Source organism: Phaenicophaeus curvirostris, chromosome 5 (genome assembly GCF_032191515.1).
Source record: "Phaenicophaeus curvirostris isolate KB17595 chromosome 5, BPBGC_Pcur_1.0, whole genome shotgun sequence".
In the NCBI taxonomy this organism is placed as follows: Eukaryota; Metazoa; Chordata; class Aves; order Cuculiformes; family Cuculidae; genus Phaenicophaeus; species Phaenicophaeus curvirostris.
In genome coordinates this window covers 11,292,366-11,320,238 of record NC_091396.1, presented here as the reverse complement: position 1 = coordinate 11,320,238, position 27,873 = coordinate 11,292,366, and the positions used below count along the sequence as shown (strand labels likewise).

Genomic DNA, 27,873 nt, shown 5'->3' with positions numbered 1-27,873 from the left:
GGGGGGAAGGACACATGTGACACGCAAACCCTCTGTGCTGCAGCTTCACTGATTCTGTTTTCTAAAGCAAAATTAAAAAGTGCTTAAAAAAAATCCAACAGTGATTAAACCACTCCAAAGTAGACGGTTCTTACTCTAGGAAAATAAATTATTCTAAACGTGTACTCAAAAGTAATTTCATTAATAATTTAACATTATTTATGCTTATGTGTATCTTTTAATGAGGTCAAGTACTGATAAGTTTATTTCTAAAGTACAAGGAGAAAGTACGTGTCCAGAAGAAACACTGATCTAGTTCTTACTTGTCTTTGACAGGAGGTTTGGTCCAAGGATTGAATGAATGAATTCAACAGTAATTGGAACATGCAGGTTTGGTGCACAGGAAAGGATGCTCGTTGAGGACCTTGTTTATTGCACTTCTATCCAGCACGGTGTGTTTGGGTTTGTATAAGCAAGACACTACACACACAAAAAAAATAATCTAGAAATAACTAACTAAAATGTCTGGTGTTTCAAGCTTCATCTCCCAAAAGCAGGTCACGAGCTGAGTCAGGCTCAGGCTTCAAACCTGCTTCGTCCTCCAGACTTTCTAATTCTTTACGCACTTCCTGAATGACGCTGCTTTCCTCATAATCAGAAAGAGCATCTCTGGGTATCAAACCAAGAAATGGCATCTCATCCATGACTGAGAGATCTTCTTTTTCATTATTCCTGGTTTCATTGGCAGATGGTTCACACACAGGTGTTGTGCTATGGCTGTTGGAAAAAGAGAGATGGCTGGTCACACAGTGCATCTTTTCATATTCTTTTGTTAGATCCTTAATAAAATTCATCATTCCCTCCCCACATGAAAGCTTGTTAAATGAAGAGTACTATCACATCTACGTGTTTTTCATAAACATCTGATCTTTACATGCATGACAGAGTCAAAGATGAGGCTTCCACATACAAAGCTAGAACAAAGATCCTAATAGCAAAAAAAAGTTGGATGCTGGGACACAAGATGGCAGTGGAGCTCAGCACAGTCTGCCCCTTTTACCTGAATCTGCAAATACATCATGTAAACTCATAGAAGCAGCTTTGTCTTGCTGTCCATGCAGGTCATGGGCAGGTGGTTACTGTATTTGTGATAGCCCTAAGCAGATGAATAATCACAGCTGGACAGTTAGTTGTATTCACACCCTAATTCATTTCTGTGTTTCTGTATTCTCATCGGGAATGTTATTACTAGATGTGACGTTTCCTGATTTACCTTCCCTGAGGTTAATGATACTTGCACAGTAACTAAAATTTTGGTTCTGAAAAGATGGGATCAACTTGTGTCTATGAAACAAAATGTTATCCAACTGCATAAAAAAATAGTTGGAGACACAAGAGAAATACTAATCTGCGCTTCTATCACAGCTATGCTGTCTTGTTGAAAGTTAATATAGTGAAAATGGTAGTGTAGGAAGAAACTTGGAGAGCTTATTTCTTAGATCCCATGTAAGTTTTCTAAAAATGCTTTTAGTGCAAAAGTAAAATGATCTCACTTTCTCCCAGTGAAACAGCTTATAATGCAAATAACTGTCCCTTTAAAGAACAGTTGAAGGTAGGATATACTCCCAAGTTTTAGCTTCTAGCTGAACATCCAGAGTTAGCCTGCTTCCTGTTCCATGAAACTCAGTATTCAAGTCTGCTCAGTATATGTTTTAAGTCTGAACAGCAGGTATTAAGTCGCCTGGCTTCTCAGGTTAGTTTGAAACTGAAGGAAAATGCAAGCAAAGATATACATATGTATATTTTCTTTCCTTGTGACAGAAGTGACCCTCTACAGCTGATCAATAGCACAGTGACATGCCTCTTCACTGCATGTATTGAAATGTCTTTTAATATGTCTTGCATATGAAAGCAAGCAAAACATCAGGCAGAAACCCAGTCTAACACAGGAAGCTGGTGGGTAAGAATGGTATGTAGAGAATTGAAGTGGAATCTTACATTTCAACAGCTGTTAGTACTTCCTAGTTAAAAGGTAGTAGCAGCCTGACACACAAACTTAATTCACACTGGATTAAGGTGTTGCTAAATTCAGTTAGGCACATCTGTGTGGGGTGAAGCTGGACAAAGCTTCGATCCTACTGATGAGAAAAGTACTTCCTAGCATGGAAGAATCTGCAAGTTCTGCACCTGCTCGTCACAGAAAGAAAGCCCTCAAAAATTTTAAGCAATTTTCTTGCCCAGTTTTGATCTTTACCTCTGAGGTTGGCAGATCAAGCCACTTGCACATGGGCATCGCTCAAGTACTCCATCAGGTTCCAGATCCCAGGTGATCAGGTTGAGAAGTCTGTTTGAAGGGTCATGGCAGGGTTCACCTTCTTCAGGCAATGGAGTGCACACAGGGAACAAAAGTTCTACATGCCAAAGTAAATTAATTTTATGAGAATTTGTTAACTGTCTGCTAAACTGAAATGACTTAATCTTTTAAGTCCTTATGCAAGATATGAAAAAACAGATTTGACCTTTTCAGTCCCCTTATGTGTTAGGGAGCCATAACTTAAAGTTCTTTCCGCTAGGTGGGAGTAAGACATTTGAAATTTCTGTTCAATGAGAAAGATCAACTCCTGCTTCTTCACTGTTGTCAATACAGCAGTGCTGCACAACTCCATCCCCTGGAGATTTTTTAAACTATTCTAAACCCAAGAAAACTAATATTAGTGAATCCTTTGCAATGCATAGCATTCAGGTTTAAAATCTGAATAAAGAATTATCTCTATACTTTACAACTCTGCTATTTTTCCTGTTTCTTCTATTTTTTTGCAGAGGTTACACATAGAGGACAATTTGACACAGATACATGCTACTTTTAAGTGTGTGAGTCTCTTTTAGAAACAACAGGGTTTTGTGCTTCTAAGCTCTAGCATGCAATAGGCTCTTTTTTCATCACTGTGCACTCCAATCAGACTGTTTCTCACTACTAATTCTATTAAAGTTTTCTAATGAAGTTAACACAGTGTGCTCCGCAGACCAAGGGAGAAAGACCTATTGATTCTGTAGAGATTTAATCACTTTACCTAGGCAAAAAGAGCTAAATCTTAACGCTCTTGTATTATTAAACGAAAACCATAAAACCCAAACCCTCTGTCTGTACCTTTCTGAAAAGCACAGCATGTTCCAGGGTTGCAGTCATGTTGGTTCTCACAAATGGTGCCATTCTCTCCTTTTGAAGTGGATTTCCTGCACTCACCCCAGACGCAAAGCTGGTCTCCACAGCATTCGACGTCCCGTGAGCAAGGCTTGTGGATGGAAAAAGCACATGCCAAAACTGTCACTCTGGCACTAATTGCACATATGAACAGTTGGCTCAACACAGCATTAGACCCTGGTCCTGAAGACAAGTGCATAAATGCATTTTAAATATATGCATGTCAGATTCCCACTGCTTAAACAGAACTGCTTAGCTTCTTGGCTTCAAGCGTACACAGAATTGTTTGCTGGACAGGAATCCACGCAGCAGAGTAACAGCGCTCCTTCTATGCTATTATTCTTTGGATCTTACAAAACCCACGTTCTTAGTTTAGCATTTACATGCAAATTCATCAGCAGCCAGACATCCTACAGTGTAATACGGATTTCAGGACAGTCTTTTGCAATTAAAGAGGAAAAAAACCCCTAATAAATAAAACATTATCAATGGAAGACATTACTGATTTTTTTCCACTTTTAAATGCAGTCAGGAATTTGCAATTTGTTCAGAACGATTGCTCTCAAAGAGCAATATGAAAAAAAATCATACCAAAATTCAGTTTTTGGTTGTAATGAGATCCAGACCTCATTTGTAACCAAGAATCTTTGGAAAAAAATATCTCTGAAGAAAAATTCTTTTTGCAAATCAGGAGTGCAAATCTCTATAGGTGGCTTTCTGTGATAACTGTCCCAATGTTTCAACTGTACAGACCTAATAAATCAACCCAATAAAAGTGGCATATCACTTTGTTTCTTTGTTTAGGTAATTTGATTTATGTCTTATAGTTTCCTAGTGGGTCAGCATTTTAACAGCTTTTTTCTGTCTGTGTAAAGCCCTGTCAGAATTTCTCTTCCAGTGGATCCCACAGGAAGTGCTTCAAACAGGAAAGGGGTAGGACTACACTAGCACTATTAAGACCTGCTAATTAAAAAGAAAAAATGTTTTGTAGTTGTAGGGGTTCTAGGTCAGGGCATTGATCCCACCACCTTTAGTCTTAGCTCCCTTTACAACAGGAATGTAGCTAGAACCTGATTTTTACTTTCTTCATCCTACCATGTTCTCCTGGGGACTGCAAAGAAATGGGGCAGAGGGTTGTTAGGTCATCATCATCTCCATTTTTAATTTTTCCATGTTAAGATGAAAAATCATCAGTTTAACAATTTCTAAAATATGAAGAATCAGCTTTCTTAATAGCAGGTGAGCACATATTCAGGACTTGTGTTTAAACAAGCGTTCAGCCCACTGCAGTCAATAGAGCTTCCTGAAGCTAACAAGGTAAGTATTTAAATCATTTCAAGAATAGTCTGTTGCCTTCCAGTTATAATCCTATTGATTACGTGTCTTTACAGCAAGTTTTGCTTGCTTGTAGACTTAACCATCTGCAAATGCTTTGAGGAGTGAATTTGTTTCACAAGAGGCCATCGCCAGGACTTAGATAAAAAGGGGCAGTCAGATAAAAGGCCTTTTTCGACAGACTGCTCTTAAACTGATTTTCACCACACTTTTCAGGGAGCTGTCACCTGCAGAAGATAACCATAGCAACTACCAAGAACATATATATTTTAGTTTTAAAGACAGGAATTTATTGCTTCCTGATGTTCACAGGTTTCAATAATGTAGGTGATCTCGTGAATCAGGAACTGAAAATGACCAGCTGTCAGCTGAGCCTTGGGAGTTGGCACGATATTTGCTCTTTGCCTGTTCCACTAAAAACCTTCAAGTTAGTTTATGCAATAACTTCTAGAGATGACAAAATAATCAAATCTCATCCAGGACTTACTGTATGCTGGGTTTTACAGAGCTGACATGTGTATTCAAAGGTGGAGAACTGGCAATATTTCCCTGTTTCACAGTCTTCATCAATGATGCACTCCTGAAGAAAAGGAGAAAAGTGTCATTTGCCACTATGGGACAGAAATCCATACTTCTTGAAATCCCAGAAGGTCTTGACTGAGTGTATTTCTTATTTGGGAATCAAGAAATAATGCTTGTTTTGGTTCTTCATACAACCCCAGTTCTATAATAGCACAATGCTGGCTCCCTGGCATACATAAATTTTGTGACCTCAATGTGTTAGATGGTTTCACTTCATGTATAAATATTAATAACAGTAACTTGAAGAAGATAAATTATGTTTTTCTGCAGAATTTTTGGGTTAGTGTTTTTTTGGGAGAGCGGGGGTAGGGGTGAGGCTGGAGATATTTGCATTAAATCTCAGTTTTGATTCATTATTTGTTGGCTATTTTTTCAGATGTGGGACAAGACGGAAGGAAAGAGGCTACACTACAGCAGCTACAGGAGCCAAGAGTATCTTTATGCCCTGTGGGAGACCACTCTAAAACATCTTTCTTGATCCCAGGCCAAGTAGCTTTAAGCTGTCCTCCCAACAACATTAGCGCCAGCCTTGGAAACTCCACAGCATGGTTTGCTTCTCTAAGCCAGCAAGGACAGCCCTAAGAGAGAAGGGAAATGTGTTTCCTTTTTGTTTTAGCAGCTCCCTCTGCTCCTCTTTGCAAGGGCAGGCAAATTCTTCTCAGGCAAACATAAGCACCTCCACCGTGCTTGAGCAGTTTTGGAAACAACAGCTTCTATGCTGCAAAAAATGCATTACTTCTTCCCACTGGACTGGTAACATTAAATGTTACTGGGATTTCATGGTAACAACAGGACTATCTTACAGCCAGCACTTCTGGGAAGCAATAGATGTCCTACACCATTTGATTTCCTCTCCTTGGCTGGTGGCAAATACCTATCTCATCTCATCTTATATAGCTTTTACCATAGCCCACCACCTGCAGGCTCACAGCTGCAAATACCCAAATACCTACACATGTAAATTTTAAATCCTCACTTTAATTTAATTTGAATGTTGCAAAACATACAGGAGCAGATTCTCAGCTGACATCAGCCTTCTGGCATCTCCCTGCTCTCCAGGGAGCTAATTTACACTTAGTAACACCCTAGCCTGTCAAAGAAAGAGATTTCTACATCACATGCTTTTGAAATGCAGCTAACGAACTCAATGTTTCCTCCTCTCTTGTTTGCTGCACATGAGTATTCAGTAGACAGGTTTGAACACTTAATTCAAGATTGACAAGCACTGAAGAGCCGCGTGCATCCTAGGAGAAAAGAAAAAAACCCCACAATTCCCTAAGGCATCAGCCTTTGCTGCCCATCTAAGACACTAGAATACGCCTCAAGCCAGCAAGGTGCTTCTGCACATTTAGATTATCAAACCTGGAATCATTTCATGGCCTTAACAAAAATGTTCAGTTCCCACATGAATCACAAACTCAGACTGGAGTTTCTTCACCCAGATGTCCCACAAGCACTGTGGTAGAGCTGGCTCACCTTTCATTCATCCTGCACAGGGTAATCGTAAGAACAGGACAGAAATTCTTCCCAGGATACAGCTCTGCAGGTAGGCAGAGAGGATAGTAGGAAGGGTAAGTGTATACATTTTGTACCCCTGATGTACCTGGTTCACAGGGAGGGAGTGTTTTCCCATCTAATGGTTACCTCATAAAAATCATGTAATTAACCCTGTCCTGTAAAAGGGGTTTTCTCCAGGCTGAAAACAATCTAGCCAATAGAAGAATAACTCATAGCAGTGCTCAGAGTCACTTGTACTCCATCATTCGTTTGTACCATCATAAGGTTTTTGCTATCATTTTGCTACTAGTCGGAGAGGAGAGGAGAGGGGAGGGGAATTACACAAAAATCCCTGAATTCTCTGAATAAACCACTTGACTGCTCTTCAGCAAATATAAATTCAACTTCTTGGACCAGACAACTGTCATCGGTGCAACCTTTACTGTGAGTTTCCACTACGCTTTTAATTTTCTATTTCTACTTTCTTTTAGGTCCTTTCTCCCCAAACTGCTGACTTCTTCTACTCCATCCCAGTTGGGTTTTGTGTTTCAGCTTGACTGAAAATTAGCTCAGCAAGAAATCTAAGCAACACTCTTAAATTACTATAAATGCTGAAAGAGGAAAAGATTATGTTGTGAAACGGCTCTACTGCCTTCAGGTCTTCTCCAGATTAAACCATACAGAACCTTCTTGCCCTCTGTGAGACAAGGCTGCTCTGCATGAAGAGCAATGCCTCATCTAAGTTACCCATTTTGGCCATCTGAGATGTTTTCAAACAGTTTTATTACCTGGAACACAGGACAGAAGTCAAACACAGTCTAGACCCTGATTCTTTTCAAGTCAATGACATGACATTCAGGTTATATGTTTTTTAATTAAGAAGCAATCACTTCAACAATTTTAAGACATTAGCATCACAGGGTCTAGACTGCTATATATTGCCATAAAGTTTTTGCAGCTTCATTACTCCAGTATAGCATGTGTTCTGTTTGTTTGCTTTTGTGTTTCTAACATAGTCACGTGGGTTAAAATCTGAATGTTATATAGTATGTTTGAGGTTTTGTGGTTCCAAGTTAGCACTTAGCCACTTCTCTTCAACAACCATGCTCTTCTGGCCAATTTTCTGTCTGTAGCTTTGTCAGCTCCTTTTATGAATCTCTCTGTATAAGCCATACTCAGAATAAACTATACTGCTTCATTCCTGTTCCAACCACTTTCAGGCAAACAGCCAGGTCTCGGTGTAGTCAGTTTTTCCAACTGTCCCTTTCCACAGGGGAGAAATCTTGCCATAACTGTTTTTAAACTCATGGAATAACTCACTCTCTCTAGGTCTAAACCCACCTCACACTGAAGTTATAATTCTCCAGACACAGGTTTTTCTTACAGTAGTCAGTCCCCTGTCAAAACCCCTTTTTCTCCCCCCTTACTGAATCAGCAGGGGAAAAATCCCTTCACAGTTTTCTTTCCTGGCATGAAAAAGCTTGCTTTCCTATGTTCTCTGTGAACATTTTGTGCCACACTCCGACTTCCTTTACCCAGGTACTGTAATCCATAGTCAATGCAGAACCCAGTCATGCTTATTCATGCAGATGTGTAACCATTTATCTTTTTTTCCCCCCCCTTTTTTTTTCTCCCCTTAATCAGGCTACAGACCTTTTCTAATCAGGCTACCTCAAAACACAACTGTTGCTGGACAAGGAGCAAACCTAAACATCTTTACCAGCTGGAATGCATGATGAACAACCAATTTTCTTCTGGAATTCTGCAAACTCGGTTATTCCTCAGAACACTTGTCTTTGCTAGAGCAACAGTGTGTAAACTGAGGAGAGGGGGTGCTGGCTTCTGACCTGCAGCACAGCATGAAAATTGAGCAGATAGCTTAAAGACAGAATTGGCTACGTTTGCAATGGTTGCACATCTCTGAAATCCATTACTATGTTATAACAGTTAATTTAATGTAGCAGTGAAGGAATATGCTGCTTGAAAAGTGCTGAAGAATAATGCAGTGTGAAAGCAGGATAGTCTTTTTATTAACAGATACACTAGGACCCATAAACAGGAGAAGCTTGATGGAGCAGAGCATGCTGTGTACCTGTAAGTACATACTCAGCATCCTGAGAGCTCTTATTATAATATTGTACTCTACAGTGAATATCCTTCAACAACTGAAAGCAATTTGGGGGTTAGGAACTGTTCCAAATCCAGCAGGGGAGGAAAAAAACCCAACAAAGAACACTGAAACTCATGGAAAAGTTTCCCTGTATTTTATGACTCTAAAACAACTGCTGCTGAAAGAAACTTCAATTTTCTTGTCTTTGGCAGACTATGCCAAGCTATCACTTGCTTTCCTAAAGAATAGTTAGTCTCCACGCTTGAGACTATAAAAAAATAAAACAGTGTCTGGCTGGTGTTAGTGACAGTGAGGTACAGTAGTACCACAACCACCAGAACACTGAAACAGATGCCCAAGTGTGAGTGTACAAGTCAAGAAGTGCTGCAACAGGTTTTGATATGAGAACTTTCCTTCAGGCTGATCACTTACATATACATGGAAAGGCACAGAAGAAAAAAAGTTTTCTCTCAGCGTGATACAGCATCTTCAGATTTCCCCCAAAAGCGTGCCTTTGACCTAGAAGGCACTATGGACTAGTTGTGCAGACTGTACTTGACTGGAGGAGTGTAGCCAGCTGCAGTGTGGACCACATTATCCTCCACCCATATCACACATGAAGGATAAAAAGGCAGAAGCAAATAATTTCTTGGTTCAAGTTATGAAAGCAGAACTACAAGGATGCAGTTAATCTACTTTCATATAAAAACTCACTTTCCTTCGCAGTGCTCATCTGGTTTTTGTACCTCACTATGGTAATATTTTTCATACTGTTTCTCTGGTGATATATTTTGTACTGAAATCACACTCATTTTGCTTTGCTCTTTTTCCTCCTAAGTCCTAATTAACACCCTAGGTGTAGAGTAGAAAATATGCTTAAGTCTAGTCCGATACTACTGTGTTTCAAAATGGAATCACTGATTTTATATTCAAACCTGACATTTGATTTGTCTATACCACCTCCCACATTCTCAAAAAGTCCTTCTTTGAGGATAATCTTAAACCAAACTCTCTTTTCACTATTCCTACGTTCAGCCAATCTTTCTGAGCAACAAGCAAATGACTGCGTGGGATGAGCTTTCCTTTCCTTCTTGTCTCTTTACACTTTAGCTTAGAACCCAAGAAAGCAGAGGAAGGCACTGTTCACGACTTTATTTACAACTTTTCAATGATGCTTAATACATCTATCAAAGCCAAACAGTGAACACTAAAGGGTGGGGGGAGTGTGTACGGAACAGAAAATGCCCCTGTGGGTACGGGGCAACTGTTGGGGAGAAACTCAGTAGCAGTTGTCTGCCAAGGTCACTGCTCTGACACAAGTGGGATTCAAATGGGGCAACCACTTTTCCCCTGCCTGTGTAGGCTATATGGCACACTTGCCTGGCTTATTCTGACCCAGTTGCAATTTGTGACTACAAACCTTTTGAAACTGGCTAATGGCTGAATGAGACGCAAGCATTTTTTTTTCTTTTTGTGCCTTTGCACTGTCTGTACAGCTGCAAACCAAAACAACCATCCCAAAACCTTCATTCCCAACCCTCTGTGGATTTCAGGTTCACAAACCATAAAGTATTGTGGCAAAATTCACCGGTTTCAGAGAGATAAGGGAGTTTTGCCAGCAGGTACACAACACAGGAAGCAATGTTACAAAAGCAGCTGGTGCAACAGTTAGAAAATTATTTTTAGTAACAATCTCGGAAATGCATGTGGGCACCTCTCGCAGTCAATTAGGACAACAATGCTTCAAAAGCTTCTCTAAGAAAAAAGCCTCTTTATGTGTCTCCAAAAAGCTCTTGATATAGAGAAATATCATTTTAAGAAACGTGTCACTCAAGTAAAATTCAATGTTAACCTCTATAAATGGTAGCTACAGATCCTTTCCAAACAGTTCCAGAGCTCTCTCAACTGTCTCTGTGCGACGATAATTTCAGCTATAGCTGAACTGCTCCAGCAAACCCACTTGTTCATGTTGAAACTGCCACTTCTTAGCAATTAGCACTTCCTAGAGTTAATATTTACTTCAGTGTTTACATATCCTGTTCTAGGTTTTGTTTTAATTTCTACAAGTCATTTCATGTAGGGCTGGTCTCCATTACTGCAGCAGATGGCAAAAACTGCAGAGCAGTAAAGAAAAAAAAGCATAAAACCTGGTTTCTATCCTACACATACTACATCTATTAGAAAAATGGCAGAATTACAAGGAATAATATTTTATGGAAACTACTACCACAGTTTGAACTGCAATAGTGTTCCAGTTCCTAATCTCTCAGTTGTCTAGACAGAGCACATAATGCATTAGTCTTTAATGAGATACGAATTAATTTGTCTTGAAATACCTCAAAACCTTTGTAATACTTTCCAGCAGAGCAAGTCTCTTACTGCTGTCCTGCCAAGCACACAGCACTCATAAAAATAAGGACTACTGTTAAAAAAAAAGACATACTAAAGAGAGCAAACATTTGAGTAGCAAACTATAGTATTAGTGACATCCCAGTGCTATGTGGGAAAGCCAGCAATTTGTGTGGCTCTTCAACAGGAATGTGACTTCTGAGCTCAAAACTAATAAACCAGAAAATACAAGCAACTCCTTCAGTTTTGTCTTTAACTTCTCTGTAGAACTAATCTCACCCCTTTCCTTTTCCCCTTTAAAGAAAACAGAAATATTTTAATTGGAGAAAGTTAATTTCTGTCTCTCTCCATGATCCAATATGAATGAATGCAAGATTCTTCAACCAAAATATTCTACTCTGCTCTGCTCCATTCCATTCCATTCCATTCCATTCCATTCCAGACATAACTGAAGATGGCCCAAAGGCACCTGAGCTTGACCTTAGGTGCCAAAAGCAACACAGCTGTGCTAGTTGGCCTCAATATGCCATCAAAAAGCCTAGGGAATTCATGGAGGCAGGTTGTAGTCACCCAATAAACTGCTTGCTACCAAAGCTAGTGTAAGAAGTCCACCACTTTGCCACTATATCCTTTTTCTCACCACAAATGCAGTGATCCCATCATTGATTACACTCTCACACAGTTAAAGTTCCAGGTCAAAAAAGAAATAAATAAAATGTCATAATATCCACACCATCAAGGCGCTGAGACTTCAATGATAGAAGAAACTACATACAAAGGCAAAAAAGCAAAAAATTCCTAATGAATGCCTCAGGATAATGAGAAAAAAATGATGCGTAGATGCTCTATCAGATCACATTCTGTTCATGCGTGATCAAAAGTTCTGTATGTCATGTAATAATTTCATGGCAAGCCACTCCGCAGAAGCTGTCACTTTATCCTCTTCCCTCACCCCATCTTTTTTTCAGTAAACAATGTAATAATCTGATCCTGGCAAGACTGCAGCCTCTGCAAATGCTCCTGAGTGGGAAACACAGTGCAAAGTACTTATTTCAATCTATTTTACAAGAGTACCAGAGAATGCACACTAGAGGAATTGTTCGAACTTGGTAGAAACTCCCCACAAATTCTAATCTGGCAACTAATGAACTTGGTCTGGAAACTAAGAGCTATCCGACTAAGAAAGGAGCAAAGGTCTGTGTGTATGTATATACACATAAACATATACAAGGCTGTGTACATGCTGGGCTCATACTGCAGTGGCTGTCTGCTATAGCAGTGTCTCATCCCACACATTTGCCATAGAGCCACAGGACATGCTACAACATGAAATGTCCCTTCTTCCATCCTGTTAATCAGGAGCACCATAGTAGATAGTAAAAATTCTGACAACGAAACCTTCCCTTAAGCTTTCTGGAAACCCAGAGCCACGCTATACATCAGCCCAGTTTTTTTTTTTAAACACACAGAGACTCTCTAATCTCCTACATCCATAATTAGAGAAGGAATATTCTGAAGTCAGACAATGTGAGACCCCAAACCAGTAGCCGTGTGTTTAATTGCTCCATGTTAAGAAAGACATTTTCACACATTTTAAGATTATCAAATGAGGTCAAAATACTGATGCATGTTTATAAACAAATTTCTCCTAATGATTTTGCAATTAACTATCTTAATAGAGAAACGTATCTACTTGTGGATCTATTAATTGGAGAATGACAATTCTTTGACCCTTGATAACCAGAACGTGTACCTAAAACCTCTGGTCTAAAAGATCTTGGGTTTCATTTTAAATAGCTTGAGACGCAGTAACAGTTAGAGAAACACAGCAAAACTGTGCTACAAAGTTCTCAAGTGTCATTATTTCTGAGCAGTTAGTAATCCTATAAAGATACAGCTTTCATGTAATGGTCTGCCCCAGGGATAAATTTTAATGCAGGCAACTCTTCTCTCTACAATCAGCAGCTACAAAGTTTCCATGATTCACTACCAAACTATGTAAATTTTGAAAATTTATAAAAGCAAAACAATCCAGAGTAGCTCCACACGGCAAGGATGTGAAACAGCTGTGCAAAAGGAAAAACAACTCAAACCAAGATTTCTGTACTTAGTAGCAGTTTACTAATCTTAATCACTAAATTAAGAGTAGCACAGAGAGTAAGAAGCCAGTCTGTGCCTAATCCCTCACAGAACTTATTTAAATCCCTGAATCTTACGTGCTTTGTTCCTTATATGATATACTTTTTCGGTAGTTCGTAGTTTCAACAGAGTTATTTACTGTGTTTAAGGTGTCAGCCAAAGATAACAATAGGAGAAGCAAAACATGTGGATAAGAATTCATCTACAACAGATTTTGCCTACAGCAGAGCTGACAATGCGGCAGACTGCTGTTACTCTACAGGAAAGGGAACAGTTTATTTTCCATGAGCTGTAGATGGAAGAAGTGGTTTAATTTACAGCAAGAGACTTTATAGCAAGCATAAAAAAGCATAGGAATAAATTGTCTCCAGCACTTCAGGATTTTGAGAACAGATGAGATTAATGCCTGGCTAAGAATGGAGTAGACATCTGGGTTGTATAATAGATGTTGAGTTTTTGAGGCCTCTTCCAGACTTCTTCTTTGGGGCATTTGTTGGGATTATAATAGAGCCTTTTTTTTTTTTTCTTTTTAATTCTCTATCTGAATTCATGTGTATAGAGGATATCAACAACATGAGATGATGACTATTTATTAATATTCATTCCATTTCTTAAACAAAGTCCAGTGAAGAAGAAATGAAAAAAGGTCTTCAGCATAATCTTCATGTTCTTCAAAACAGGACATAAGAAGGTGAATGCATTACAGTTTTTTTACAATGTATGAAGTCCAACACAAACACCTACTAGAGGACCAAACATTCTCTTGCTGGTGGCTATGAAATATTTTGGAAACAGAAAGACCACTAAAGTTCCCCTTTCCCTGACAGGATGGTATCAGCCTATCTACATTCCTTAAGATGCTTGTTCCTCCCAGTGGGATGAGTGGACTTTCTAAGAGCACAAGTTTGAGGGATTCCTCATGTGATATGAATTCATAGAACAGGCTGTGAGTCATTTCCAGACAAAGTAGCATGTAAACAGATCCAAAACTCCCACCCCACCCTGCATATCTTTTTACCAGTTATACTATATTACTAATTGGAAGAAAGAAGTGGATTTGTTATTAAGGTAAGAATTGGGACAGGCAGAAAAGTTGGAGAGAGGTTCTCTTGATAAGCTGCATTAGTGAACAACTATGATTTGACAGCCAGTGCATCCACTGGTGTGGTGTTCCTCAGTGCTAACTATCAAAGTGACTCAGTCCCTCAAACGGCCAGGCTCACACTGCAAAAGATGCCAAAACGCTGTTTCTGAATCAGATGGAAGGAAGGATAAAATGAGACTTACTGAGCTGACACAGAAATGCCTTTTTCATTTGAAGCCACCATTCTACAGTGCTTTTATCCCTCACATTTGCCAGATCTCTGATGAAACAGAACTAAACAGGAACAGTCTCCAATTCACCACTTTCCTTCAATTCCCATGGTTTACCTTAGTTAATTACAACACAAAACACCATCAAGCTGGACTAGTAGCACCTCACATGTCTTCCTGACCATAAACAACTTCACAGAAGGCCAAGCAATCACGGATCACAATCATTCTTTCTCCTCCTACTCACTCGAGTAAGAACAGTGTCAGCCTACTGACTTTAAAGAATCTACCCCTCCTACAGCCCAGTAAAAGGTAGAGAAAACTTAGGCTCATTGCATATGGAACTATATGTTACTGGGCCCACCTCCTAGCCATGGTGAATCGGTACCATCCTGCCACCTTACATATGACAATACCAGCATAAACCAGCTGCAGATTTAGTCCATTCAGCTGCATCCTTTGTATCTCAACCATTCGAAGATTATAACAGATGCAGATAAAAGATAAAAGACAAAACATTTATGCTTTACATCCACTACCATGCCTATATTTCCTAAAGCCTTTGCTACATGTTGTTACCATACCAGCCAAAGTCTACTGCTTAATTAGATAACAGGGTTTCAGCTAGAATCTCAAATAAGCATCTGCTGGAGCCAATGGATTAAACCCTGTAATCAAACCCAGTGGAAAAAAATTCTCTTTTGCCTTAAAGCTTTTCCTGTCATGTGATTAATTTTGCACACAGGTCTAATCAGAGGAAAAAATCAGAGGAAAAATCGCTGATGAATTTTCACTGACTGTCTAAAGACAGTACATGGTATGATCTCTTAACAGTTGTCAGTAGATCACAGAATTGCCACCAGCCCACATAAAAGATGCACTCTCCTTGGCTGCATCTGTTACCTTACACAGGAGATAGAAAACCACTTAATTTATCTTGGGATAAATAGGTAGATCTAGTAGACAGAAAGAAAAAGCATTCTTAGTGATTTGTTTTTAATCTCCCTACAACATGGACACGATCTGTAAAAGTCATCTGGACAGCCGTGGTTCCCTAAACTCAACAGGTTTTGTGTGAGAAGACTGAACTGAAACCAAGGAAAAGGTAAACAACCATTCTTTGATTTACACTACCCCTTTACCACAGCTTGTTTGCAGAAGAGGTGAGCCAACCAATATGCAAACAAGGAAGAATTGGGTAACTGAACATGGTGCATACTTCCCCATAGATGAAAAGTTTCAGACAAGCCAGAATTTATTTCCATAACTGACAAGAATGCTGTAAGCTTTAGAGGTGGTGCAGGGCTTTCAAACAGACATTGATGAATTAGTGGGTGGGCACTGACTCTCTGAGAGAAAGTCTGTTTTGTAGCCTTCTGGAGATTAATTTACTGGTTTACTGTTGTGTTTTTAGTAAAACCATCGTCTAAAATATTGAATCAATTCTAGGCACTGTTGCTGTGTTACAGTGAACTGCTTATTTTTGGTCAGGCAGAATTTATACCGAAAAAATCTTTCTCCCTTCAATATTTAGTGACTTAAAGGGTAACAGTCCAGACAGATAAAAATGATGAGGCAGTTCTTCAGCCAATTTGATTTTGCATAAAAATAATCTTTTTCTTTGGAATTTAACTGGAATAGAAACACCACATTGTAGCACGCGAGGATCTGGTAAATTTTAAAACAATTCTAAAGATAGGCATAGACCTGAATTACAAATGAAGAATATTACTTTCAGAATATCGGTCAGTACTACATAGTTTTGTTTGCCTAACTTGACAGAAAAAAACCCAATAGGAAATAAGAAAGATTCTAGTCACTTTTTTTATTTTTTCGCTACTAGCAAAGTAAATTGTTACATGAATTACTTCAGACTCCCACTGATACAAACCAGAGCAGGATCCAATACCTTTAATTAGGTGTACCTCCTTTGCTGCTGCATCAGTTGTTTGCCTGTAAATCCAAGCTGCTATTTAAGAAAACACAAACATGATAATGATGTATGTTCTCTGACCTTTGGTTGTTGTGTTCCCAGCTGAAACACCTGCCTGGTTTGCCTCACCTCTCCACAAAAGGTACCTTGCTTCTCTTCACTCTGATAAGGTCTAGCAGCTGTTTACACCTGCTTGTTTGTTCAGGGTCACCAAGCATGACATCTGAGTCCATGGAAACCACAGTCTCACTTTTCTCCACATCATAGTCAGTGCAGCACTATAATATTACAAAACCATCTTATGTTTGTACACACTATCCATTCCTGATTCTCTGTGTGTATCCGTAACTTTCCAGACAGCATTCTCTGGGAAAACAAGCCAACTCAGAATGGACTAAATTCAGTAGATAAAGATGTGGACACTGAGCTGTGCAACACGCACCTCAGGTGGCAATTACGGAGATTTCCCGTCTACTTCCTCAGAGAAATTTCTTCACACAAGATCAGAGGTGATACATGTTTTTCACATGCCTTATGTCAGGTCTTTCCACTCACTGAGGCTAAATTTCAGATTTTTTTGGTGATAGTCCAGTGAACATCAGATGACCAGTAAAAACCTTGGTCTTAGAGATACATTGTGACCGATAAGGCTGTCCTATCATCCATGAGCTAAACTAAATCTTTTAATAACTTTTGCGTCAGTAAAGCATTTGCTGCTTATGGATTTAGTTATATGTGTGGTATGCACACACTCTATCATACCTTTCATACAAGAAGGATATGTCCCTTGCTCTACAACAAAATTCGTAACCCAGAAGTAATCTAGATTAATAAGAGCAATTCAGAATATAATTTCAATTTTTTTCATCTTTGGCTACATCCTCTTCCCATTTGCACATTGTTTCCTACTCTAACAAACACAAGCTACTTGTCCTCATGACCTATTTGCACCTTCCCTTAAGCTTCAGGTTCTACATTGCCAAAACTGAAACTGAAAATGATGAGAAAAAGAAGCCTGTCCCTGGCTCTCTAAAACAAGCCGGGGGGGATGCATTTGATCATTTCAAAACATGACACAGGTATTGAGGCCTCTCAGGATGACTATCAGAATGCTCTTTAACTAACTGGGCTCCAAAAAGCTCAACACTTAGCTACATAACTTTTCCAGTGGAGTAAGCGTAGACTGAGCAGATTGCTAGCATCAGACAGGTTAGCAAACTTATAAGATTGGAAGGACAAAACAAACATTGCACTGCCTTGGAAAGTTTGTGCAAGAGACTTGAAAGAACTGGGTAGATTTGCTAGAGAAAAGTAATGAATTTTCATACATAGTAAAACAAAAAAATGCCTATTAATTTTCCTGCAGGAATTTAGGTGAATTGGGACTGAATGGGCCTACAAGATCTTTTCATTCTCTCCCAGAAGACTAGCGAGGAAGTACAGCTTGCCTTATCTACTCTTCCAGTAAGAACTACCTAAAGGGTGGGGTGTTTTAAGAACTGCACTTATTCATTAACAAGTGACATCTACAGAGCCGGCTGAAGAGTTAACAGAAAAGTAAATTAAGAGTGCTAATGAATTAAATTATTAAGTATACAGAAAACATCAATTTTAGATATTACAGGATTTTTGGATAGACAGAGAACAGTATGTCAACCTAAGATTGCACTTAGTCTAATGATAGTTTAACGTTGTTGCGTACAAGTCACCAGGGACTAAAATTTCTGTGAAAAATGAAGCAAAAATTGGACCCAAATGTAGGACTCGGATGCCCAAAACAAGTGTCTTCCCTGTGACACTAGCATGCCAAAGGGAGCAGAAGTCAACACCAAGACACTGCATGTTTGGATTTCTGTCAACAGCTGCTCTTCTGCAGTGCTACTGATGGAAAAACTGAAATTTCCATTCCATGAATGCTTGCTTCTCAATTTTCAAAGCTCTTTTTCTCTTCAGCACCGTTAGGACCTCCTTTCCCTGGAGCAGTGTGAATCTCAGACAGCAACTCCAGAACATGTGGCTGAGAACACAATGAAACGATATAAAAGTTGCTCAAATATGAAGCAAGCAATTACTTTAGCAGTTCTGAAAGAGAACCTGCAGAGAAATGGAAGCTTGGTTATGAAGTGCTACAGCTTAGCCATTTAAACCAGATTCTTCTCTAGAAAAGGGGGAAACAGAACCCCAGAGACTAATGTGCAATTCTTCTACTATTTTCTTTCTTTTTACTACTTTACTGTGAGACTAAATACAAAGGCTGAAAAATGCTTTAAATAAGGCCATTATAACAGGGATGCTATCCATTCTATCTCTACAGATAAATTAGTGACCTGACTGCTGGTCACTTCCAGAACCTGCCAAGTCAACTCATAAACACAGACCTCCCTGCCCAGAGCTGCAGGGATCCAAAAAGCAGCTTCTAAGCACAAAAATAAAGGCCTGGTATCATGGGGCCTCTCTCCTAAGGACCTGAGAGTGCTTGAAATTACTTACTAACCAGCTGCTCTGCTTGCAGAAGGTGGATGGCAAATACATGTGTGCATACAGGCACATGCTTATCTTTGCAGAGAAATATCAAGCACCTGGCAGGGAAATCCCACTGGAGGTAAATCTCCTTACTCTCCTACAAAAAAACTTTGACCTGTGCTGTGTAACTAATGAGACCCTCTACCATCAGGGACAAGCAAAAGAGAGGAATGTTTTTTACCGTGTCAAAGCCAAATGAGAAATTTATTCTCTTCCAGTTCCCTGGTGCAACCTCCCTAGATATTACTATATTTTAAAATCGCTTTAAAGAAAAAGAATTTAAAGAAACTAGATGTACTTCTATTAAAGTTTGAAAGGAACCAAACTTGCTAAAAAAGAAGTTATTTATATTTATTAAATTAATACAGCCAAGAAAAAGAATCTTAGGTACACTAGCTTTGAATTGGAAGAGAGCTTATATAAAATACTACTATGAACACAACTGAGAAGAAATGCAGTGAGTCCTTTGCAGAAAACCTTATCCATACCAATTTTGCTTCCTTTTATTTTTCATGCTTGCTTTTCATCAGCTAAGCTAATGTATCACAATTGATATAGGATTAGTCAACAAGTCAGAAAATATTTTGATTTTCACAGGGTAACAGAGTTCTGTTCCTACTGGAATTATTCTGTTGATTTGTAAGCTAAATAACGTTCCCTGGATAAGTAAATTATAGAATATTTAACCCTTAAACACAGGAGCAAGTGGGTGTAAACCCCTGCACAGACATAAAAACATGTGCATCCAGCTACCTCTTGCCTATGTTTGACCTATTTAAAGACACAAGACAGTTGGATCAAAGCCTGACATCTATGCTGGTGACTGTCAGTCCACACTGACATCTGAGAAAGTGAATGTTAGTCTGGGAATGTAAATGGCGCCTCCAAATAATGCAGCACCTCTGAAGAACTGGACTGCATTGCCAGAAATGTCAAGCAGCCCAGTTCCTCTTCTTAAAATACTGATAGTCTTCTGCCATCAAAATACCGTCAAGTGAGCCATTCAGCAAAAAAGAACACAGACTAGAGAGAATATTTCTGTGATGCAAAGCCAAACAGAAATACTGTCCGAGGCAGAAAAGTGTGTGTGTTTAAGATTATGTCTTATGTTCCTGTAATACTGCATCTGCCCTACAGGTATGTGCATGTACTTATATATATTTATATGCATCTAATATGTTTGTGTTTGTACCTGTTTGCAGGAGGATGTAGGGGTGGTACAGGCATTGTGATTTAAAAGCAGACACAACCTATTTTCCATGAAATTGCTTTTCCAGTGCTGCAATTCATTCCAGCTAGTTTGTAGATTTATTACTGCAACCCTTCACACAACACATCTTTGCCTACCTGTGAGACTTTGGCATCATGCCTGAAAGCCCAAAGATGTCACTGGAAAAACTTTCAGTGATTTCAGTGGCTTTTAACTCAGCTCAGAGAATAAATGTGCACTAAGGACTGTAGGGCTCCAGTCATTACTAATTGCTGCAGTAATAAATTATATAGTGTTATATAGTTACATTTCAGAACAGGTGGCTTGCTGAGGTTTTTGATGAATTCTTATATTTACCACCCAATTTTGTACCTAAAGAGCAGGAGCTATGGAAATCCTTAACTTTTATGAGCTAAGCTTATAAACTGAATCTATAAAACAAGTTTAGCTTCCAGCATTCAGTTTCTGCACAAGCACAGAAATGGAGCTCCTGTGATAGCATATGCCTATTTCTTTTACTTTGGAGATTGACAATAGAAACAAGTGTTGTTCTAAAGAGGCGCAAATCTGAAGGCTCCAGGAGTAGCATCGGAACAGAGGTCCTATTCCCAATGGCTGGCTCCCTACAGCCTCTCCTACCAAATTCTCCATTCCCAGAACAAAATGTCAGTATCCTCCTTTTCAAATGACTGTCAATATTTATTGATACAATTATGCAAACCTCTGGTTGTATTATACTGCACAGCAAGATGAATCACTGATGGGTGTTAAGGATGAGTTTTACAGAACAGCACATACTGGCTGTATTTAGAGGTCCAGTGAGATAATCTCCAAACAGATTTCAAAAGGTTTCTATTTAAAACTGCTGTAGTTTACAATATCTGTATATGTATCACTTTGTTGCTGACATTTAAAATAAGCAGCAAAGAAGCAGAATTACTCTTTCACTGTCCAGTGATCTGGGAAGCCTGCGGCCTGGAAAGTGACTGGGACATCCCACACTGCCACACAACATTTCAACTATGAAAATTTATGGATATAAAAAAGAACTAAGGGGGCAGTACCAAGTTTTCTGCAACTCATTTTCCCAATACTTTTGTCTTAAATTTACAGTTCTAAGAAATACCAGCTTTTAATTGGGACAATTTTTTCCTTCCACTTGGAGGATCTCCCCTTGGCAGCTTGTTTTTCTGGCTGTAACCCAAATTTTCCAATTCTCAATCTCATGCCATTATTCCTACAATAGTCCTTCACCCTTGTAGTACCCTAAATAATTCATATTCCTCCTTAATTTTTAAAGTTGTAAAGTATTTTCTGATTTATTTCTGTTAGGCCTCTCTTAGTCAAATTAATACATGCACATTTGCCCTGTCTCCTTAAATAACAACCAAATAAATCTGTTGGTTGCTTTTCCTGTTTAGCTTTTTCTCTGACTTGGCAGCCTCTAAATAAGGTGTTCATACCATGCACATGCTGAAAGTTCAAAATGAGTGTGAGAAGGGAAATTACATTAACAAATGTAGTTTTGTTTTAGCAGCTGCTGCAGTAAGGATTTTGATGAAGAAAGTGCTCCAGGATTTAAATGATTAGGAGCTAGTGTGATTAGTTGTGACTATGCTTACTTCATGACCAAATAAAGACTGTCAGCATGAAATTTGGCAAAAAAATTGTATTCAGCCCTGAAATTCTTTAGCTAAAGGACTAATAATGGTGTTGGTTCTGGACTCAGCAGTGGCTTGGTAAGTGAGGCAACCTTCCCATAAGGAAAATGTAATGTCACTTGATATATGAAGCTTAAAAAGCAACTTTGAATGGTTGTTGGAGAAAGCTAGCTTGGAAATATTTTTTACAGTTGTGAAGAATGATTAGACACCACAAACAAGCCAAATACATTGGGGAACAGCACCAGTGCTGTGTCCCAGTGCTAAGAAGGCTGAAAGGTTTGCCTCTGTACACTGGTTTTAAAGATCATGACCATATTTGCTTGAAGAAAGACATTTTAATTGCCATCGTTACATGTTTCTAATTACTAAAAAGCACTGTAGAATATGTTAAAACTTTGTGTAAAACCAAGCTGTAGTTGCAATTTATTTTATACCTTGACTTACCGCCAAATCCATAAGCTTTGCCAAATAGTAAAAAATATAGACGTATAGCACACACAATCAACTCTATTTTGCTACATCCCATTCTCAACTTTAATAGCAGTATGAAAATATGAGCTAGAAGAGGGAAAACTTAGAGAATAAAAGCAGAAAAGATGCAGTAATTTCAGGTTTTACACCTACTAAAAACAGGAATTGCCACTATAATTTTTTCCCTTTTTTTTTTTTAATGACAGAAAATAGTTTAAGAGCTTCTTCTGTGAAAGAACTGGAAGAAAGTTGCCTGAAAAAAAGCCAAGGCATGTTAAACTAAATTACACCACAAACTATTTGTCGGATGAAGCCAGCTATCAGAGGAAACACTGTCAAATCCTGTCTTAGTAAAAGCATTAAAAAAATGTAGATTTTGGTAAGATTATAACCAAAGAAAACCTAACTGTTGTACTATATAGTGGAATGTGCTGAATTTCTCACGGGACTACGGATGTTTAGCAGAAGCACCTGTGTTTCCAAGACTCAGGTAAAGAATATTCTTAATCTTCTAAATTTCTTTGAGCATCCTTAAGTACCTATTTCCAGAGGGGAAGGGGATTTATTGTCCTGCCTCTCTCCCCCTCCCCAAAGGGTCATTTCACAATCTGTTATTCATCACTAAGTTAGGTTGAAAAGCAAACATATATTGTCCTACAGACTCCTCATGATAGACAGTATGGAGTTTATTTTCTAGTGTTAAAAGTCTAAAAAGCAATTTTTTATGTGACTCAAAAGCACACAGAGGACGTATATGAAGCACTGTTGTAACGAGGGTATATTCACACTCACTGGAAAGGGCTGTGTAACTATCTTTGCTGTTTGAGTACAATATTTACATTTGACAGACAAACTGAATATTCACATCAAGCATTTCAGTTAGCCACAACACTGAAACTCTGCTTCTAGTTAATAATATAATATTCCTAAGTTAAATTAATTTTAAAAGACAGAAACAAAAACATTTTTACTCTTTATCCCTAATGGCCTTGTGTGTTTTAAAGCATTCAGAAATTTTACTCGGGGAACTATATCACCACCTTCTGAATGATGAACCCTAAATACTTGTTTAATTTTCAAAAGGAAAAAAATGTATTTACTTACATGATTTCTTTTGTTTTCTCCGTCTTTTATGGATGTAATGAATGTCTCAGAAAAAACTGTTGATCCAGTTTTGTTATCTGTAACCTGATACAGCAAAAGAAGAACAAAATTCTTTTATGACCCATATAATAGCTGTACCTGTGTTCTATGTTTAGCAGGCATCTTTTTCAAAATAAATTATTATTTCACATTAACCTTTTATGCCATATGCCCCTACATAGTAATTAGGCAAGCAAGTAAGATACAATAAAACCCCAAAGTAATTATCATCAGGAAAGTTTGTGCTCCAAATTGTCTTATTTCTCCCCGAAACATGCAAAATGTTTTTGGTTTCTAAGAAAAGGTTGTGTAAGAGCCAGAAGTTTGCTATCCATGTTTTCTCATACCTTATCAATTTCTTGATGAGTCTGAACAGTTTTATTGCCAATTCTGGTTTCTGTGTTGGACTCATTATGGTAGTTGGGAGGCAAGTTTTTAAAGTTTACTTCCGACAGTTTTTTTGCCCCTTCCTCTTCAGCTTCCATCTGCCAAAGTTAAATAAACCAACTGAAAATTAGTACCAATTACACAAAAGAGAACAAGCAACCCTCAGCGACACCCTGTTTAATTATGTGATGCTGTTAGTACAGATCCCCCTGTATAGGAACGCTTGCTCAGCTGTTTCAGACAGTGACCACAGCAGTTCTTTCAATGGACTAGAGAAACACTGGAGTGCTAAACCCTTGAGATCTGAACTATTTAAGCCAAAGTCAGTCCCTGTGAGGAAAAACTCTGTGAAGTGACAACTTGGTATCTGCACAGGCTGATGCCAGCCAAGAGCCCAGCTTTCTATTTTTCCCAGAAAACCACTAAACACTTGAGACAGACTTTCCCATATGACAAAGACGAGAAAATATTCTGGCAGGACAGAGTGCCATAGTCAAAGCTCCTTCAAGTTAACAGAAACAGTGCTGTAGACCAAGGTTCACACATCCAGAATTTCATTCACTATTTCATTTCCTGCTGTCCTTGCCATATGAAGACTTAATACAGTAAAGTAGCACTTTCTGAGTCAGAAAACAGAGTAAGCTCAGCAAGAGGGCATGAGTCTTGTAAACAACGTGAACTCTGAGTAAGCCGTGTCCCTTTGTTATTTGCAACTGCTGTAACAGAGCTTGGAGGCTGCAAGTTCAGCCAGGCTGAACAAAAGAATTTTTTCCAAGACAAAATTTCTCTTTCTGGTGTGTCTGTTTATTTTAAACAACAGCTGCAAACCTTTTTAAGTGCAAAGCATTTATCTGCTAAGATGCAGCTCAGGCAATCCATATGTTGCACTGTATTGAGACCATTCCTCAATCCAAACCTGACTATAGGAAGAGTAAAGCAGGCAGAAATTTTTACTGCATCCTTATTTAACTAAGCATATTTTCAGCATTATAAAGAAGACTTTAAAAAAAAGTTCATTGCAATGGGTTTGCAGTCTAAATTAAGGAGATGATACAGGTAGATCTCAGCAACTGTTAGGATGGCGGTAGAAGTTCAGAAATTATCTAATTACAGTAAACAACGGCCTGGTCCCCAATGGGTTGTGAGTAAAAGATTCTTTTCAGACTATGTATGTTATAATGAGAGGAAAAGAGAATTTGGAAAGAAGATAGTTAACATGAAGGGAAAAAATGTGCAGAAGGGGAATGCAGCAACATGTTTTGAAAGTGATACAGGACAATGGCCTGGGGTCTGAACTTAGTTCCTAGATTTGAAACAGGTCCCATATCATTCTGGGCAAGGAATTTGAGATGAAGACATGAAATCCCATCAAAAGTACGCCACATCTCCATGTGTGTTTTCAGGACTGTTTCACACCTTTGCATCCTGGTTTGGGATTACTGCTAGTGTCTTAGTTCCTGCTGTACAAAGACAATAAAATCACCCTTCACTCCTCCCCTTGCCACGTACTATTTTTGTCTCACTTTACGATTCAGATGGAGTATTTGCCCATGTTTTTTGCCTCATGATCTGCCTGCATTGCTGCCAGAGGGTGGTTTTCCAGTGTAATTCCTGTTGCCACAATGCTCACACACAGAGAGCCCTGAGCACCCACAGCAGCAGAAAGCAGCAGAGGTGGTGGGGGAAGCCTGAACAGGAGGAGAAACAGCCCCAGAAGAGAGGAGAGCCCTCGCCTCCCATCAGGCAGCCGTGCCTGTGCCCCCACACCTCCCACCTCCCCAGTGGCACTGGGTTGGTGGGCACCACGCTGGTGCTGATACAAGAAGTAGTTACTACCACAAAAAAAAGTGGAATATTTTTTATTTAAGCTAAAGTGGAGTTAAATTTCACCTAAGTAATTGTATTTTTTGAAAGTTAAACAGAAGGTCCCTCTGATAGCATGTATTCTTTCAGACAGTGTTTTTTCCAGACACTGTTCATTCTTTGGAGATGATAATGCCTTGTCTTCAGTGTGATCTGTGCTGAACAGATGTCTCTTCTGTAATCACCTCTCTTTGCAGCCTTTCCCTGTCTCAGGCAGAGCTGGCTCCAAAGCTCCAAACCAGCAAGAGATTAGACTACTGTGAAGTTGATATTAACATTAAAATTAGTCCTTGAAAAGTAACAGACTGTGCATAAGATTTCTGGGAAAATTAAGACATATACATGTAAGTAGGAAATATATTCTGTAACCAGCTCATGTCTCATGGCACATGATTGATGGAGATCGCTCCCTCCCGTTGCCCAGGTCTGATAAAGGGTGCTTGCTCTCTGAAACTCCAAAATGAGACTTAGAGATTTTATTTGCCAGCATTTTCGGTATTGATGGGATTTGTGCGATCTGTGGCCTCGGGCAGCAGCTCCTCACGGCTCGCTTTGTGGGGAGGGGCGGCTAATGACAGGAACCCCTGGACCTGGTGGGAAGGAAGGAAAGGAGGGAGAGAGGAAAGGAAGGATGAAAGGAAGGAGGAAGGAAGGCAGGAAAGGAGGGATGAAGGGAGGGAGGAAAGGAGAAATGGAGGGAGAGAGGAAAGGAGGGAAGAAGGCAAGGAGGAAAGGAAGGAGAAAGGTAGGGAGGAAAGGAGGGATGAAGGGAAGGAGGAAGGGGAGAAGGAAGAGAGGGAGGAAAGGAGGAAAGAAAGAAGGGAGGGAGGAAAGGAGGAAAGAAAGAAGGGAGGGAGGAAAGGAGGAAAGAAAGAAGGGAGGGAGGAAAGGAGGAAAGAAAGAAGGGAGGGAGGAAAGGAGGGATAAAGGGAGGAAGAAAAGGAGGGAAGAAAGAAGGGGGAGGAAAGAAGAGATGAAGTGAGGGAAGAAGGGAGGGAGGAAAGGAGGGAAGAAAGAAGGGAAGGAAAGAAGAGATGAAGTGAGGGAAGAAGGGAGGGAGGAAAGGAGGGATAAAGGAAGGGAGGAAAGGAGGGACAAAGGAAGGGAGGAAAGGAGAAAAGAAAGAAGGGAGGGAGGAAAGGAGGGATAAAGAGAGGAAGAAAAGGTGGGAAGAAAGAAGAGGGACAAAAGAAGAGATGAAGGAAGGGAGGAAAGGAGAGAGAAAGTGAATGAGGAAAGGAGGGAGGAAGGGAAAGATGAAGGGAGGGAAGAAGGGAGAGAGGGAGGGAGGGAACAAAGGAGGGAGAGATGTAGAGAGGAAAGCAGGGTGGAAGAGAGGGAGGAAAGGAGGGAGGAGATGAGGGAGAAAAGGAAGGAGGAAAGGGGAAGGTAGGAAGGGGGTAGGGAGAAAGAGGGGAGGAAGAAAGGAGGAAGGTGAGGGGTAAGGGGGAGAAGAGGGGAGGTAGGTGAGGGGTAAGGGGGGAAGAGGGGAAGAAGGTGAGGGGGAAGAGTGGGGGAAGAGGGGAGGAAGGTGAGGGGGAAGAGTGGGGGAAGAGGGGAGGAAGAAGGGAGGAAGCCCCCCCCCCCCGCCCCCTCACCTCTCGCACGGCGTGCCGCAGCTTGTGCTGCGTGTCCTCCATCAGCGCCTCCACCTCCCGCAGCATCTCGCCCAGGCTGGGCGCCCGCCGCCCGCCGCCCGCCGCGCCGCCCGCCGCCAGCAGCGCCGCCAGCAGCAGCCACCGCCGCATCGCGCCCGCCGCACAGCCGCACGGCCCCGCCGCGGGAGGGGCCAAACCCGAGAGGAGCTCCTCCGACGGGAGGTGGGATGTTTCGTTCGAGGCTGGAGTAGAGCTTTCATCCAAGAAACTGCATTTTTTGAGTGTTAGGCACGACGCTGTAGAACCGCCTCCTCTCAGGGAGCTGGAGAGAGCGATGAGGTGTCCCCTCAGCCTCCTCTTCTCCGGGCTAAACAACCCCACTTTCATCAGGAATGTCTCGTGATCAATCACTCTAGACAGATTGTTCCTCTGCTTCCCCACTGTGAACCTTGTGCCAACTTCTGTAACTGCTTAGACATGAAAACTGTTGTAGCAAAATAGGACTGTAGAAACATAGAATAGTTTGGGTTGGAAGGGACCTTAAAGATCATTTAATTCCAACCCCCTGCCACGG

General features: G+C 40.0%; 1 protein-coding gene across 1 annotated transcript; it reads right to left on the bottom strand.

Annotated features, from left to right (window-relative positions):
• Window positions 1–151: 151 nt before the first annotated feature.
• On the bottom strand, window positions 152–27,449 carry DKK3 (dickkopf WNT signaling pathway inhibitor 3). The gene is made up of 7 exons (XM_069857555.1): window positions 27,300–27,449; window positions 23,799–23,936; window positions 23,413–23,496; window positions 5,004–5,096; window positions 3,128–3,272; window positions 2,234–2,390; window positions 152–756 (listed from the first exon to the last, which is right to left on the bottom strand). Exons 1-7 carry the CDS (start codon window positions 27,447–27,449, stop codon window positions 513–515), a joined length of 1,011 nt encoding a protein of 336 aa, XP_069713656.1. The 3' UTR covers window positions 152–512.
• Window positions 27,450–27,873: the final 424 nt, after the last annotated feature.